The 16,547-nt window shown below is 44.9% G+C and overlaps 3 protein-coding genes across 4 annotated transcripts; all 3 read right to left on the bottom strand.

Moving 5' to 3' along the window:
• Positions 1 to 9: 9 nt before the first annotated feature.
• Positions 10 to 1,757, bottom strand: LOC123047632 (transcription initiation factor TFIID subunit 7). Its single transcript, XM_044471223.1, has 2 exons — positions 1,033 to 1,757; positions 10 to 390 (listed from the first exon to the last, which is right to left on the bottom strand). The coding sequence occupies exons 1-2, from the start codon at positions 1,476 to 1,478 to the stop codon at positions 294 to 296; spliced, it is 543 nt and encodes a 180-aa protein (XP_044327158.1). The 5' UTR covers positions 1,479 to 1,757; the 3' UTR covers positions 10 to 293.
• Positions 1,758 to 2,762: 1,005 nt separating this feature from the next.
• On the bottom strand, positions 2,763 to 7,087 carry LOC123047630 (probable inactive histone-lysine N-methyltransferase SUVR2). Of its 2 annotated transcripts, XM_044471221.1 has the most exons (8): positions 6,649 to 7,087; positions 6,044 to 6,539; positions 4,411 to 5,360; positions 4,050 to 4,315; positions 3,846 to 3,912; positions 3,637 to 3,687; positions 3,362 to 3,467; positions 2,763 to 3,201 (listed from the first exon to the last, which is right to left on the bottom strand). In XM_044471221.1, exons 1-8 carry the CDS (start codon positions 6,862 to 6,864, stop codon positions 3,140 to 3,142), a joined length of 2,214 nt encoding a protein of 737 aa, XP_044327156.1. In that variant the 5' UTR covers positions 6,865 to 7,087; the 3' UTR covers positions 2,763 to 3,139. The 2 variants fall into 2 exon arrangements, 1 of the variants encoding a protein (XP_044327156.1); XR_006423058.1 differs by lacking the exon at positions 2,763 to 3,201 and having other exon boundaries at positions 3,396 to 3,467; positions 3,637 to 3,784.
• A 236-nt stretch (positions 7,088 to 7,323) lies between these two features.
• On the bottom strand, positions 7,324 to 11,107 carry LOC123047631 (dolichyl-diphosphooligosaccharide--protein glycosyltransferase subunit 1B). Its single transcript, XM_044471222.1, has 8 exons — positions 10,892 to 11,107; positions 10,220 to 10,264; positions 9,445 to 10,082; positions 8,778 to 8,925; positions 8,489 to 8,668; positions 8,026 to 8,094; positions 7,775 to 7,864; positions 7,324 to 7,684 (listed from the first exon to the last, which is right to left on the bottom strand). Exons 1-8 carry the CDS (start codon positions 11,030 to 11,032, stop codon positions 7,550 to 7,552), a joined length of 1,446 nt encoding a protein of 481 aa, XP_044327157.1. The 5' UTR covers positions 11,033 to 11,107; the 3' UTR covers positions 7,324 to 7,549.
• Positions 11,108 to 16,547: the final 5,440 nt, after the last annotated feature.

Below are 16,547 nucleotides of genomic sequence, written 5' to 3'. Positions count from 1 at the left end.
ACTAGACTAGCTAGACTGATCATCAAAACTTTTTTTTTAGAAAAGGAACTGATCATCAAAACTAGACTGGGGCAAAGGCAAATAATTCATGTAGCAAAAAACTATACACCCATTCATTCATCCATTCGTTCATGCCAGGCCAGGCCAGGCCAGTCCCTCCCTTGTGTCACTGACTTTGGCTGTTGATCCATCCATCCATCCATCCATCCTCTTGACTTGAGCACGAGCATTCAGTTGAGCTTATATTAGTTGCGGGCTGGCTTGCTGTTCTTCCCATAAACTCAATCAATCACCTATGAGGATGGATGATGATGATCATCATCAGTAGTTTCTGATCCGCAGAGCCAAGTGCAAAGCCGGGCACACAAGGAGATGGCGTCCTCACGGGAGCTGTCAAAACAACAACACAGGCAGGCAGGCACCCTCTTGCAGTTAGCAAACAACAGCACAGGCCAAAAGAATTGACGACTAAATAACAACGCTAGGCCGGCCGCCACGCTTGTGTGTGTGTGTGTGTGTGTGTAAATTAATTATGGAAATGCTTTTGTGTGTAAATAAGATAGGAGATGTGTATGTATGTATGTATGAAGATAAAAAAGATAAATTGGTTGGTGTGCTGCTGACATGCATACATTCATTACATATAATGAAATGAAATGAATTTCAGGTTAGTACTAGTAGCAAGTAGAGCAAAGCTCTTGTGCCCTGTTGCTGTTGCTTGCTGTTTCAATCCAGCCTAGCTAGTACGTACTAGATGTACATCTACTAGATGGTGAATGAATGAATGAATGAATCTAGATGTATCTGTATAGGAGATGAGATTTCTTTCTTTCTTTCTTTCTTTCTTACTATGTAGTGTAGAATTAATCAAATTGGTGCAAAACAAAACAAAACTATTATACTCCTACTTTTATTGATGTGCAAAACAAAAAATTAATTAAATGGAATGGAATGGAATGGAATGAAAGCAGAGCAAGTAAATAAATTATAGTGACCAAAAGGAGAAGGAGAGTAGAATTGATAGATAGGTACCTGCTAGGCTGGAACTCGAGGACCTGGGTGAGGCTGCAGTCGTTGAAGCGAACCACTTTTCCTCCTTTTCTTCTTCTTCTTCTTCTTCTTCTTCTTGTGTTATCTTCTTCTTCTTCTTCTTCTTCTTCTTCTTCTTCTTCTTCCTCCTCCACACCCACATCTTCTTCTTGTTGCAGCTGCAGCTTCTTGTTGAGGGGGTGGGGAAGGAGGAGGGGGGCATTCAAATCCAAATCCAAATCCAGTTTCAAGCCCAAATCTTCTTCTTCTTCTTGTTGTTGTTGCTCCTCCTCCGCCCCCTCCTTAATTGTTGTACTAGGAGCAGCAGCAGCTCCTCCTCCTCCTAATCCATTACAACAACAACAACAACAAGAAGCATAAGAAGAATCTTGTTGTTGTTGTTGTTGCTGTGGATTGGAGTTGGAATCCGAATGGGAATGGGACTCCATCCGAATCCAACAAGGGCGATTCGGAATGAATCAACAGCTAGGCAACAAACAATCAAATCCAGTCTGATCTGATCTGATCTGATCTGATCTTTCCTTGTTGGTTGGAAATGAAAGAAAGAAAGAAAGATGTGGACTGGACTGGACAATCGGGGGCAGGAGGAGACGGGGATTTGATTTGATTTCCTCTGCTCTGCTCTGCTTCAAGAACAAGACCAAGACGACGACGACGGAGGAAGGAAGAAAGAAAGCAGAGGAGGAGGAGGAGGCGATAGCGCTTGCCCCAGGTCGGGTCAACTCACCAGACCAGACCAGACCACCCACCCACGCGTGACGCGTCTCCAAATATTTTCCTTTTTCTTTCCTTTTCTTTTTTTTTAAAAAAAAGGAAAGAAATCTGATTTACTAGCGTTATATTATATTATATTATATATAAAAAAGTTCTTCATCACAAGTAAAATATAGGAGTATAAAGAAAGCACCTCAAAACATAATAAAAAAAGTACATCAACTAACTACTTGACCTTGTCGATGCCAACCAGAAAGCCAGCTCACTCGGAGGGGCACGACACAACGGTTGCAATTCGCGTATGTATGTATGTATGTGTGTATGTATGTATGTATGTATGTGCATGAGATCTCATGACTGACCAACCAACCGACCAAGGTGCTTCCTTGTCTTGGGTGGAAACATCCATCCGTCTTCAAGACAACATGATGATGATGATGATTACAACAATGCTGTTTTCATCTTATGGTCCTAGTTGATTGGTTATCAACCTTGGATAGATGCTTGGTCTCAACAATTCTTTCCTTCCTTGTGTTTGGACGATTTGTTTGTTTGTTTTCATCCTGCTATACACAGCGCAAGGGCGCTTTTCTTCTTTTTTCATAAATAAACCAAGAGTGGCGCTATAGAAAAGGCGTCGGCGGTTGCTTGATGGATAGCTCTCAGTGTTTGAACATGTCATCACGGGTGTGCTCAGGGGTGGCGTGATGGGGGAGTTTGTCTGTCTTTCTTTGTGGTCTTATGATTTAGAAGTAGTCCGCTTGTATCATGGGATTGTGGCTTGGTTATCCTTCACGGCCAAGCATGTAACGGTTTTCGTTCGGTTTTTCGTAAATTAACCAGGCAACTCTCTTCTTCTTAATCAATGAATGAGGCAAAAAAATTGCCTTCGTTTAAAAAAAATGCCTTACATAATATTATTATTATTATTTATTATTATTATTATTGAACCTCCTAACCTTCCCAGATGTGGATGCAGATGCATGCAATGCAGGAGAGAGAAAAATGAGGCCCATCCCATGAATCAAACATAATCTTACCAGTTTGATGGGAAATACATACTAATTTCTACTCCTAACCTTGCAAGCAAGCAAGCAATCATTATTCATCTCTTTTGCCTCAAGGTGACTGAATAATAACAAACTCTCTTGCCTCAAGGTCACTTCACCTCCTCATTCATCTTCTCATGGATGCTTTGCTTCATTTTCATTTCATTACACAGAACAGAGCAGCAGCAGCATCAGAAAGAGTTTCTTGTCCAACCAAGAGAGAGAGAGACAGCATTTTTCCACCAACAACAAATCAGTCAGGTCAATTGCCTACTGCTACTACTACTACTTGGTGAATGAGTTAACAGGCATGGCATCAACACCCTTCAATCCTGCCCAGGATCTCCCCTGCTTCTCTTCTTCCCAGTCCCATTCCCATTCCCATTCCCTGCAAAACCAACACACAAACCAACCAGCTATTACTATTACTCTTACCCTAGCCTAACCTCTAGCCATTTTCGTAAAACAACAGAACAAAACCCAAGGAAGGAAGGAAGGAAGGAAGGAAGGAAGCAATGAATGAAGGAGAGGAGAGGACACAAACATACTCAGGCGCTGACGATGCCGACGACTTCCTCGGCAGTACTTGCTTCCACACAGGCACTCAAACACCTTCACCGGCCCCAACTCCTCGTCAAAATCAATCCCATAGTCCTGCAACCAAACCAAACCAAACCAACCAACCAATCAACAATAGCAGCAACTCACTTTACAGACGCGTACACACCTTCCTTGGTCTCACCAACAAACAATGCTTATGCTTCGCTTCATTACTAAGTACTATTAACAAGAACAAACTGTGCATACATACATACATACATACCCATGTCAGTTCCTCTAGGGCCTCCACCTTCCTGCTAGTGAAGAATGCAACCTGTTTTCCATAATCATCATCATCATCATCATCAAAAACAAATAGCATCATCAGCTTCCTTCCTGTGTCTACCTTATGCTTATGCTACTTTCAGAGTCTGAAAAAACACTGCATCAGTCAAATTGCTTGTTAAGACTAGTTCTTAGTTAGTGGCTCACATGGTAATAGTGCCGATCAGGAGTCTCCACTTGAACAGGAACCATGGCCAGATTTGAGTCACGGCATCTACATCATGAAATATATATATATATTAGGGAAGACAAGATGTAGTTAGTTAAGCCTCTTCATTTTTTTGCTGTGTCATTCAAGAAAGAGCAATGACCCTGTTATTAAAGACAAGACAAGACAAGACAAGAGCACACCTGTGGTTGATGAATCTGCCAACATTCCCATAAAAGGTTCCATCTAGGCACAATGCCTCTTCGTCCTTCAGCGACCCTCCCGAAGACCAGCCAGCATCCAACACTACCGCATGTGTATACCTAGCATTCTTCATGTTCTCGACTGCCCGCTCATGTACTTCTGCGCATGTTAGTATTTCCCCCGCATATTCGCACACAAAAGCTCCTTTTGGCAATGCGTTCTGCGTGCGCAGCCCCCAACCCCTCCCATTTCCCGTGGAAAACACCTATATGGTAAGAAGAAAGCCATCCGGCATCAGCGTAATGATCAGCATGCTGCACACGGCAAATAAAGGAGGAATACATTCACCAAAATACTAACCTCAAGGTTGAATCTTATGCCGCGTTGGACCACACGGTTGCCGCACCGCATGCTGCACCCGCATTTGCTCCAGCACTCCTTGATGAATTTCCGAACAAGGTGGCCCCTGCAAGGCTCTGGTGAGGCTTTATCTCTCGACCTCTCGAGCGGGCACGTCTTGCAAAAGACCTTGTGATGTGCTTCGGGAACCCGGTTCATGGAGACACACTTGTCAATGAAATCTGGCTTTACCAAACCGCCCGGTGTGTATGCATATGCACCCCCGGTGACTCTTGCACAAGCACATGGTACAGGCGCAGACAAGCAGTCGCCAAAGCAATCAGCACAACAGTCTTCAGCACCAATCTGTGCAAGGGAGATGTTCACAATACCATTTTGAAATACCTCGTTGCCTGGCACGTAGGAAAACGATGGTGGGCATTTTCCTCTGCCAGACTCATTTGCTATCGGTATCTTGACATTTTCTTGTCCCTTGGATATGTCATGTACATCATGGGTAGTCCTTGAAAGTGCCGAATGCGGTTGCGGGGCAGTAGTTGAACTCGCTGAACCACCCTCCACGCATTTAGACGTGCTGCCATTACCAACGGTACGTGATTGTGTAATATGCTCCACAGTATGTTGAGTGCCCAGCTGCACGACACTCTGGCATATCTCGGCCATGAGGCCAGGAATGGAGAAATCAGGAGGAAGAAGCTTGTCCGAGCAGTGGTATTTGTCCTCAACCATCTTGTAAACTGCTTCCAGATCAGGCATGTTGAGCTTTGATGGGTCTGCGCTGCATTTCAGAGACAGCTTAACCTCGCCCCCAGGGGATGACGCGACATCAATCTCCTGCACTTGAGACCCTGTTCCATTGATCAGTGTGCTGCTGCTTGTTGGCTCCACAGATACAGCAGGCATCTCTGCATTTCTGTTGTGATGCTGAATTGCCCTGTTTTTATCACTACCTGTGTCAAGTCCAAAAGAGATGAATCAATCAGAATAAGATGATTAGTCAAGAAAAGAAAACAATGACAGCAAGATTAAAGACTTGTTTGACACATTCTGTAACAAGAGTTCCACCAACCAAGCAAAAAAAAAAAAAGATTCAGCAGGTCTTACTTAGCGCATTAAGTTACCAAGCAAAGATTGCAACCTGTGTTGATAGCAATTTCTGTGAACAATACACAAAACTGAACCGATCGATTCAATTCAGAGGGTGCATGTTGTGTAAGATGCTAGCAATCTCAGTTTCATATATACAAGTGACCAACTGAAGAAAACAAAGATAGGGATGTTACAGGGCAAGTGAGCAACTGAAGAAAACAAAGATAAAATCTTGTAAGCATGATAGAAGGCTGCAACAACATAAGCAAATTAAGTGTTTTGTTACAATAACATAAGCAGGCACTAGCAAGCTGCTGAATTGGTTAACATCCATTAAAAATGATTGATATCCTAATGCAGCATAGACAGATATATGTTATTAATAATAGGGACCAAATGCTCAAAGTGTAGTGTGATGCATGCTCTACAATACCAATATAAAAGATATCAACCAATCTGCTTAACCTCATGTCGGTAGGGCCTATAATTTAATTTAGTAATTTATACAGGGGCAAAAGGATGGATGAGGTGGAAGAGTTGGAACCTGAAATGTGGTGAGGATTTCGGTCACGGTCAGGCGGAGGCACCGCATTGAACTCGGACGAGGAGGAAGCGTTGCGGTTGCGGTTGCGGTTGCGGGAGCGGAGAATCAAGCCAGGCTGCACATCCCAACAGCCGGACGCGTCCATGTCGACAGGTTGAGGGGGTTGGGGGTTGGGGTGTTTGGGGAAGAAGGCAGGCTGCTGAAACTCTGCATCCATCATCTGCTTGTGCTTGGTGAGCAGTGCGGTTGGTGAGGGTGCGCCTGGGGCTGGGGCCAAGACAACCCTTTCCACTATGCCTCTGGCTGTGGATCCGGGTGGAGGAGCAGAGGCAGAGGCAGGGGCTCTGAAATGGGTCCTGGAGCTGGAGCTTTGCGGTGGTGTGGCTCTGAAAGAGGGGGTTGTGGAAGGGGTGGAGATTTCTGGCATGCCATCCAGCTCCTCCTCCTGCCCCGGCGCCTCATTGCCGCCGCCGCCGCCGCCGCTGCCGCCGTTGGGCTGGAAAAAAAAAAGAACAATCTTGTCATGAGTTCCGAACCGACGGAAGGGAAGGGAAGGGAAGGGAAGGGAAGGGGAGGGGAAAGGAAGAAGAAGGAGATGGATGGACCTGGTGCTGTGGTTGGGATTGGGATTGGGATTGGAGTTGGTCGTCGAGGATTGCTTCGGCGAGGGCGCGGTAGGAGTCGGCCTCGATGGGCTCCCACTGCCGGTCGAAGAGCCTGAAGAGGCGCTTGAGCACGGGAGTGGCCTGCTTCCGGCCGAACCCCAGCTTGTTCATGGCGGCCAGCGCCAGCCGCGCCTTCTCCTCGTTGCGCCCCACCATCTCTCCCCTCTCTCTTCTTCGGTTCTTCTTCCTCCCTCCCTCCCTCCGCCCGGCACGATTCGATTCGGCTCCGATTGGATTGGATTGGATTCACGGCGCCATTGTTGCTAGGCCAGGCTAGGGTTTGGTTTGCGAGAGAGAGATTGGGGACGTTCGAAGATTGGAGCATCGCTTGTGTTTAGTGTTTTGCATTGGTTGGTTGTTCTAGCATTTTTCATCTCCTTTGCCAGATTTGGTGTCGCCGCCTGAAGAATTCTGAAATTGTTTTAATTTCTTTTGGGCCTGCATCACGAATGAACTCAGCATCTGCAAATTCAGGGAAAATATGTTGAAGCACAAAGTTGGGATGGCCGACTACTCTCAACATGTTTTATATTTTGTTTTTTGCTCTATATTATGCCACAACTACTCATAGTTACGACTAAAGGGTGGAAAAGATCTCAACTAATTGACGGAAAGTTGAATCAAGGTAAACTTATCTTGATCAGACTAACCAAGTTGTTGCTCAACATCCAATCCAATTGTGATTTTTCTTTTTCTTCCACAGGAAAATAAAAAAAAGAGTCAAAGTTCCTACAGCAATCAATTATCGTCATGCTTGCTTCTTCTACAAAACTCCCCAAAGCTAATGTTTCACCACCATCAATTACTTCATCACAACGACTAGTTTGCAGCTACTCCTCCTTCAGGAGGCCTGCGATTTCGCGATGGACAGATCCGTGTGAAGATACACAATGCACGCGGCGAACAAGAGCAGCACTGCGGTTACCAGCATCAGCGGCTCCGCCAGCATGAACATGGGACTGAACTCATAGTACACCTGCATGCAGTTCACAGAATGGTAAGATACTGGACCAACAAAACCTAAAAGAAGAAGAAACAGGGCTCGCCGCTCCCCAAAAATACCTACCTGGAATGGAACATTGTGCTCCCCTACTACGTTCTTCTTCTTTATCACCACTGTCGTCCTCCCCACAACATCCAGGTATGAATAGCTAGTCTGCATCAGTGCCATATGTCATCATCACAACCAAGACTCGACAAAGGGAAAACAATATCAACCCAGAAACAAATTTACTTTGAGGTCCTAGCTTATTTACGCAGTATGAGCAAGTTTCTTCCTTTTTCATGTACTGGATGGAAACATGGGATGATGATTACCTCAAGATGCTGCTCAGTCTCGAAAGGAACAACAGCTTGCGGGCTTTTCGATCCCTCGGGAAGCACAACCTGTGACATTACACGGACTAATAAATGTGGCTGCCAGATGTGTAAATAAAAAGGAGCTACAACTACATCCGTACCATCCCTACAGTCTTCTATCCAGTTGAGTTGATTCTCAAGAATATATTTCCTTTTTGTTTTTTTAGTATTTGCAGGTAATGACAAGTTCTAAACGATCCCAGATTGTAAGGAACATGAATAGTCAGCTCTGAAAAATGATCATACAGAATCCGAGAATTACTATGACTGTACAGGCTTGCCGCTTGCTTATGTACACATTCTAAGAGCAGAGCTGCAACAGGACAGGCGCTGCTGCTACAGGATACTACTAGAATAGCATTCTACTTTACCAGTAATGAGAAAATATGTTTCATCAGAATTGAGCTTTGTGCTGACGTACCTTGATGGTAAGATTATCAACCACAGTATTCAGTAGAGGGCATCCAAATGTAAGGTTGGCAAAGCGTCGGCCATCAGCCGATTCAAACAGGAAATCTTGCAGTGGCATACCATAGCCGATGGTGAAAGTGCAGTGCCACCCACCAAAAAGCGGATATCTTGGTTCAATTTCTAGTTCTGACTGAAATAACAAAACCATGTGCCAACATTAGTTCCAAATCAACAATGAAACCAGCAGGTATCTTATTTGCAACTAACACTAGCAGCATCTGTGGAGAAACATCCAATACCTTGTATGAATCACTGCGCAGATGGGATGAGGAGATGTTACCAATCTCATCACGATAGTAGACCGAATGAACTCGTGGGGGCAACCTTGCAAGAAGATTCTTAAATGATGACGCTCCACTGATAGATTGCCTAGCCTGATACTCGAGCCTAGCAACAAAAATTATGAATGAGTTGCCACAAAGCATTGGACTTGATTAACCAACACAAGATACAGAATGATCGATTTGTTAATACAGCTAGGAAGAAATCATCCAGATCTCAAATCCATAAGGCATACTGTTAGTGTGGTAGATCATGTATACTGTATTTGCCTAGTGCTGTTTGATTTCAACATGGCATACATCCATAGCCAAAAGTACAGCAGCACAGGAAGATAGCAGGTTATACATTATTCATCTCACAGCTACCAGACCTATACTGTTGTAAGAAGTTGACAAATAACAGAGATAATTTGTAACTGAGGATAATTTGTAATTTCATGAGTTTGCTGGAGTCATTTCATTCAGGATTTTGACAATCGTGTATAATCAATGTTATTGGCACGATAGACAGCGGCATGTAATGAAAATACTAATACAGTTCCCATTTTCTGTATGTCAAAACAATTTTTTAAATAAGCAGATATTGTGACGGGATAAAAGGCATAAGACAGGGGTTGCAGCAAACCTTGAAAAGACTCCTTTGTGCTTGGCACCGCCATGCTTCAACTTGTAGTGCTCGGTGACCTGGACGTTCCCCCAGTGAGAGATCTCCACCTTGCGCACAAGCTCCTCGACGACAGCAAAAGCATGGTTGTTCTCATAATGCAGAATGATGGGCGAGTAGGCGTAGGGGAGCTGGTTGCTGTACGCGCCGTATTTCACATCAGGGCCCGAGCGGCTGGTGGGGTCGACCCTGGTGAAGGACTCGACCCTGCTGCTGGGCGTCTTGACATAGGTGCCCTGCTCCTGGACATGGTACGGCGAGAGGATGACAGCGCTGTCGCGGTAGTAGACGAGCTGGGACTCGGACTGGGTGATCTCGGCAGGGAAGGGCTCGAGGGAGTGCGTGAGCACGTAGAAGACTTCCACCGTGGTTGTCTCGGCGGGTTTTAGTGGGCTGGGAAGGGAGATGGAGTAGAGGCGGGCGCCGTTGGGAGCGGCGGTGGCGGCGTCGGCGGGTGATACTGGGAGCGGGATGTAGGTCTTCTTCTTGCGCTTGCCCTCGGCCCTTGTTGCCTTGACGATGGCGAGGTGGTCGGCCTCGGCAGGCGTGAAGGCGATGAGGACGTGTGAGGCGTCGGCGCCGGTGGCGGCGTTCTGGACCTGGCAGCAAGCAGGAGGTTAAAGTGTGTGTGTGTGTGTGAGTAGTAAGGAAGCTAGGAGTTGGTGAGAGCGGGATGGATGGATGGATGTAATGAGGGAGGGAGGCAGGTGGGTCAAGTGGAGAATGAATTACCAACCTTGAGGGTGAGGAAGACCTTGACGATGGGGCCGGTGAGGTCGATCTGCAGGCATGAGCAGGCATAGCAGTGGAGGTTAGTGTTGCTGTTGCGACCAAATCATCCTTAATGAAAGAAAGAAAGAAAGAAAGAAAGAAAGAAAGAAAGAAAGAAATGCTATGCAATACCAATACCAATCCTGAATGGAAGAAAGAAAGAAAGAAAGAAAGAAAAAGAATCCCTTTGTTTGTTTCTAGGCTAGCCCCAATCCAATCCAATCCAATCCAATAAAGGAAGGAAGGAAGGCATCATCATCATAAATCAGCTCAAATTTATCTATCTATCTATCTATCTATCTCTATATAATCAGCCTGCCTGCCTGCCTGACTGCAGTGCAGAGACATATGTATATCAACTAGTCCTATCCTATACTAGTAAAAAATAGCAGCAGCAAAGCAGGGATCGGAGTAGCTCAATTACAACACCACACGGATTCGATTCGATTCGATTCGAGTAACAAACTCAACTTTCTTTCTTGTTGGCCAGGCCAGGCAAATTAGAGGGGAGTAGTAGTAATCTGGCTGACTGCTACTGCTACTGCTACTTGTATGGGGGATGGGGATGGGGATGGGGATTAGGATTCCGAGTCAGATTCAGATTTCGATTTGAGAGAGATAGAGCGTTGGTACGTACCCTTTTCTCGGCGGAGAGGACCCGGATGCCGTCCCCCACCGCCTGTGCCAAAGAGGAGAAGGATGAGGCGGCAGCAAGGAGGAAGAAGAAGAGGAGGACGGTGGTGCGGAGGGACGGCGCCATCGCCGGCGACCTGAGCATAGCAGAGGAGACCGAGATGAGATCTGATCTGATCTCTTCTCTTCTCTTCTCTTCTCTTCCTTCGCTTGCTTGGACTAGTCAACATACTACTACTGTACTACACAGACCGATGGATGGTCTCTCTCACCCATCCATCGCTCATCCAATGGCCCACATTTACCTTTGCTTTCCCCCCTTTTTTTCTGGAAAAAAAAATCATTTTCCCTTTTTCCAAATTTATTAGTATATCCTAGTTTTATATCTTCTTCTTCTAAATCAAAGTAACTCAATTTCATCAATTCTCAAGTTGCTAGCCACTCTAAATCAAACTTGACAAAACCCAACATGTATTTGTAAACCCAAGCCTATCCATACATAATGCTTCTCGAAAAAAAAAAGGGTATACATAATGGATTGCTAGAGTGTATGAGTGTGTGTAAATGGCCCCCTTTTACCCTAGGGAAGGGAAGATGTTAAATTGCATCTAATATCTGACTCGAAAGGGGAAACAGGGGAAATTCAAATGCACAAATTGATAAACAAATCCATAAATTCAGATATTGCAACTAAGGCTGGGAATAGCTTCGCATCCAAACCAACCCACAGCACCACACATCTAGGATCCAACCCAACCTAATCCAAACTGTTTCTGATTTTTGGATTGAAACTACTGTTGGATATATGAGCATTTTACCGAATGATTTTATTAACAGAAATACTAGATAAAGCATGGCTAGTATAGCAGTAATAAAATAAGGCATGCGATTTGACAAAGAGAAGGTAAACAGCATGTTCATATATGAACCGTAACTAAATGTATCTAGAGCAGACAGTATAGCAAGTTGCATGTATGAAATAGAGTCTAACATATCTAGGGCAAATACTAGAACCAGGAACTGTAGTAGAATCTCTAATAGAAAGGGGACAAACACGTACGGGACAGCAGCAGGAGTAGAGGCACTGGACTTGGGATCGGTGTCCTCTATGTTGTCGAGGAGGTTGTCGATGTCGGGGAAGTAGTCGTCGGAGTCCGGGGCGTCCGTGACGAAGAAGTCAATAGTCGCGCAAAGCGCTCCACAAAAACCTTATCACCCTTCTCCCGTACAGGACTCAAAAGGTGCGGTTTCAGAGGCCTACTGTCCCGACCTGCGGTGCACGCCACAAGCCGAGATGGGGAAGATTGTAGCAGCAGCGCAGTGCTCAGGAACTGTGTGGCGAGAGGAAGAGGACCTTCTGATGTGTATCTCTGGAGAGGAGCGACCTCTCTTATATAGGCACAGGAGAGGGATGCGAACAGGCTGCGACGGGAGGTGAAGCAACGGAGGGAGATGAAGCGAACAGGCAGCACGCGAAAAGGTGCGCCGTTCGTATTCAGTCTCCACTATAGCAAAACGTTTGAGGTCCCGTGTGACCGTTCGTATACCCGTCGTGCGTGGCAAAAATTTAGACATCGGCTCATTCCCGCAACCCACGGCGCGGCGCGTCGTGACGAGGCAAGGCATGGCCTGGCGTGGCGAGGCGGGCAGCAGAGGAGGAGCGCGCGTGGATGTCCCTCTTGTTCTCATGCTCATACGTGTGGGGAAAGACCTCCCTTATAAAGAGGTTCAGCTCCCTCTAAACTAGCAATGTGGGACTAAACTTTAGTTCCACCTCTTGCCTTGCACGAATGGGCTGGGTGGGCCTCTAGGATTTATTAAGAATTTCTGAAACTGCTATTGGGCTAGACCCAAATAGACAAAAATTCCAGCAATCCCCCACCAGATCCCAGAGGCACACAAAATTTGCCTTTGGTTCCAAAACACTGTTTTATATACCGGTACTGCAGTGGAGACTGTTAAGTTGAACTTCCACCTAGAACTCTATGCTACACTAGTAAGCAACTTGAACAGTGGACTGGGCCTTGAACTGCAAGTTTTCTGCGAATCTAGCTTCACACTAAGCCTTGACACCGGTACATGGCTTCCCTGGGTCTTCCCCGCGGGTGGAGCTTATGCGTCGTACTCCGAGACCTTTCATGAGTTTACTAGAGAGAACCCTACTCTCATAGATTGCGACGTTTAACAATCAGACTCGTATAGGTGCGTTCTTCAAAAGATGTTCTGCAGGACAACATCTCTGCTTCAAAGAGCCACTTAGAACACATTAAGATATACATCAACCTGTGAAAGCACAAGTGCTCCCTAGGTGGTTTTGGTAATTAATGTCAACATATCTCTTGTTGGACTAACACTTTTATCTAGTATGTTTTAGATAAGTTCAACAATGGAGTGGCATGGACTAAAGGATGTGGGAACTCCTTCAAGATGCTAAGGACAAAGGATTGGCTCAAGCTTCAAGCTCAAGACTCTTCATTTTACATTTTAGTGATCCAAGATCACATTGAGTCTATAGGAAAAGCCAATACTATCAAGAAGGGATGAGGTGTTGCTTAATGAGTTTCTTGCTCCACGGTGCTTAGTGATATGCTCCAAAATCCTGAATTACTTTCTCACATCCACATATGTCCTAAACCTAAAGCCAAAATTGGTCACACCGATTCTTTCTATCCGGCGTCACGGATTTTGCATGTCATAGCCACTGCCACAAAACCTAAGCAAATCGGTCTCACCGATAGGGATCTCGGTCTCACCGAGATGGGATTGTAATCTCTCTGTGTATGTCCATTATCAAAATCGGTCTCACCGAGTTTGAGTAATCGGTACTACCGAGATTACAATGCAAACTTCCTGGTTAACTTATTACCAAAATCGGTCTCACCGAGTTTGTGTAATCGGTCCAACCGAGCTTGCCTGACCAACTCTCTGGAAAGCTAATTACCAAAATCGGTCTCAGTGAGTTTGTGTAATCGGTCTTACCGAGATTGCCTTATGCCCTAACCCTAATCATATCGGCTCTACCGAGTTGCATTTTGGTCCCACCGAAAACCCTAACGGTCACATTTTTTTCTAAATCGGTATGACCGAGTTTAACAATTCGGTCCCACCGAGTTTGGTAGATTGTGTGTAACGGTTAGATTTTGTGTGTAGGCTATATATACCCCTCCACCTCCTCTTCATTCATGGAGAGAGCCATCAGACTGAACCTACACTTCCAGCATACATTTTGTGAGAGAGAACTACCTACTCATGTGTTGAGGCCAAGATATTCCATTCCTACCATATGAATCTTGATCTCTAGCCTTCCCCAAGTTGCTTTCCACTCAAATCTTCTTTCCACCAGATCCAAATCCTATGAGAGAGAGTTGAGTGTTGGGGAGACTATCATTTGAAGCACAAGAGCAAGGAGTTCATCATCAACGCACCATTTGTTACTTCTTGGAGAGTGGTGTCTCCTAGATTGGCTAGGTGTCACTTGGGAGCCTCCGACAAGATTGTGGAGTTGAACCAAGGAGTTTGTAAGGGCAAGGAGATCACCTACTTCGTGAAGATCTACCGCTAGTGAGGCAAGTCCTTTGTGGGCGACGACCATGGTGGGATAGACAAGGTTGCTTCTTCGTGGACCCTTCGTGGGTGGAGCCCTCCGTGGACTCGCGCAACTGTTACCCTTCGTGGGTTGAAGTCTCCATCAACGTGGATGTACGATAGCACCACCTATCGGAACCACGCCATTAAACATCCGTGTCTCCAACTGCGTTTGAACCCTCCAAACCCTCCCTTTACATTCTTGCAAGTTGCATGATTTACTTTCCGCTGCTCACATACTCTTTGCATGCTTGCTTGATATGTATTGTGAATTTTAAACTTGTGCCTAAACTCCACTTAAACTTAAGGAAACTTAAAAACTGCAACTTTGGTACTTAGTGTCTAATCACCCCCCCCCCCTCTAGACACCTCTTCTCAAGGTCCTACAAGTGGTATCAGAGCATTGGTCTCCATTGCCTTGGTTTAATCACCATTGGAGGAAGATGGATGAGTCTACTTTGGGGAGTCTTAGACATAGAGTGCCTATTCTTGATGGAGAGTATTTTCATGAGTGGAAAAATGAGATGCTTGTAATTTTCAATCAATATCATTTGAACAAGTACATTGCTAGTCCTTGTGCACCTTATGTTGATCCTATGCATCCTACCCATGATGAGTCAATTGACATGGTTAGGAATCTTAGACATGATTAGAGTGCCTAGAAACTTGATTGGATGTTTGCCTACTTTTAAGTGTGCCTACACTATATGGAAATTTCTTGAGGAATGCTTTCCAAACTATTCCTTGAGAAATCTTGATGAAATTCTCCATAAGTCCATTGCTTTGAGTAAGATGAATACTAGTGATCCTATGTTTGGTGATCATCTATTTGAGCTTACAAACCTTATGCGTGCCAAAGGAGATGTTGGAATTATTAGTGATATTATTTCCGAAGCTATAAAAATTCATAAGCAAGATCATTGTCAAACTCATTCTAACGAATTACCCTCTCTAGGATTTTATCCACCACATGACGGTGTTGAACATGGATACTATGATGAGGATGATGATAGTGACTTCGATCTTGATGATGCAATGAGACACTTTGGTCTTATGGCAAATCTTCGAGGATATATGTCAGGAGGAAAGGAATGGGTTCTTGATAGTGGATGTACCCATCACATGACCGGAGATAAAGACATGTTTCGTGAGCTTGCTGATAATGATAGTCCTCGAAAGTATGTCACTTTCGGTGACAACTCAAAGGGTAAGGTGGTTGGCCTCGGTAAGGTGGCCATATCACATGATAGCTCCATACAAAATGTCATGCTCGTTGAATCTCTTGGATACAACTTACTTTCAGTATCTAGACTTGCTGATTTCGGTTTCAATGTCTTATTTACTGAAGTAGATTGCCAAGTGTTTTGTCGAGACAATCATAAAATGGTCTTTACCGGTGTGCGCAGAGGTGATCTATATATTGTTGATTTCACTAAAAAGGCCCAACCTAAAACTTGCTTCATTGCTAAATCCTCAAAAGGTTGGTTATGGCATAGACGATTAGGTCATGTTGGTATGCGAAACCTTGAGAAGCTTATTAAAGGAAATCATATTCTTGGAGTTAACGATGTCATATTTGATAAGGATAGACTTTGCAGCGCTTGTCAGGCAGGTAAATAGGTTGGAGGAAGGCATCCCGTAAAGAACATCATGACCACAAGGAGGCCACTCGAGCTACTTCACATGGATCTTTTTGGTCCCAACTCTTACAAGAGTCTCAGTGGAAATTCTTTTGGTCTAGTTATAGTTGATGATTTTTCAAGATTTACGTGGGTTTTCTTTCTCGATGATAAATCGCAGGTCCAAAAGATCTTCAAAAACTTCGCTAGGAAGGCCCAAAATCAATTTGAAGTGAAGATCAAGAAGGTTCACAGCGACAATGGAACGGAGTTCAAGAACGCAAATGTGGACACCTTTCTTGATGAAGAAGGGATTTCACATGAGTTCTTGGCTACGTACACACCTCAACAAAACGGAGTTGTTGAGAGGAAGAACCGGACGCTCATCAAAATGGCAAGAACGATGCTTGATGAGTACAAGACACCGAAGCACTTTTGGGCAGAAGCGGTTGAGAC

The sequence above is a fragment of the Triticum aestivum genome, chromosome 2B (assembly GCF_018294505.1).
Source record: "Triticum aestivum cultivar Chinese Spring chromosome 2B, IWGSC CS RefSeq v2.1, whole genome shotgun sequence".
Classification (NCBI taxonomy): domain Eukaryota; kingdom Viridiplantae; phylum Streptophyta; class Magnoliopsida; order Poales; family Poaceae; genus Triticum; species Triticum aestivum.
Note: the sequence above shows the minus strand (reverse complement) of the source record. Positions and strands in the feature narration are given on the sequence as shown.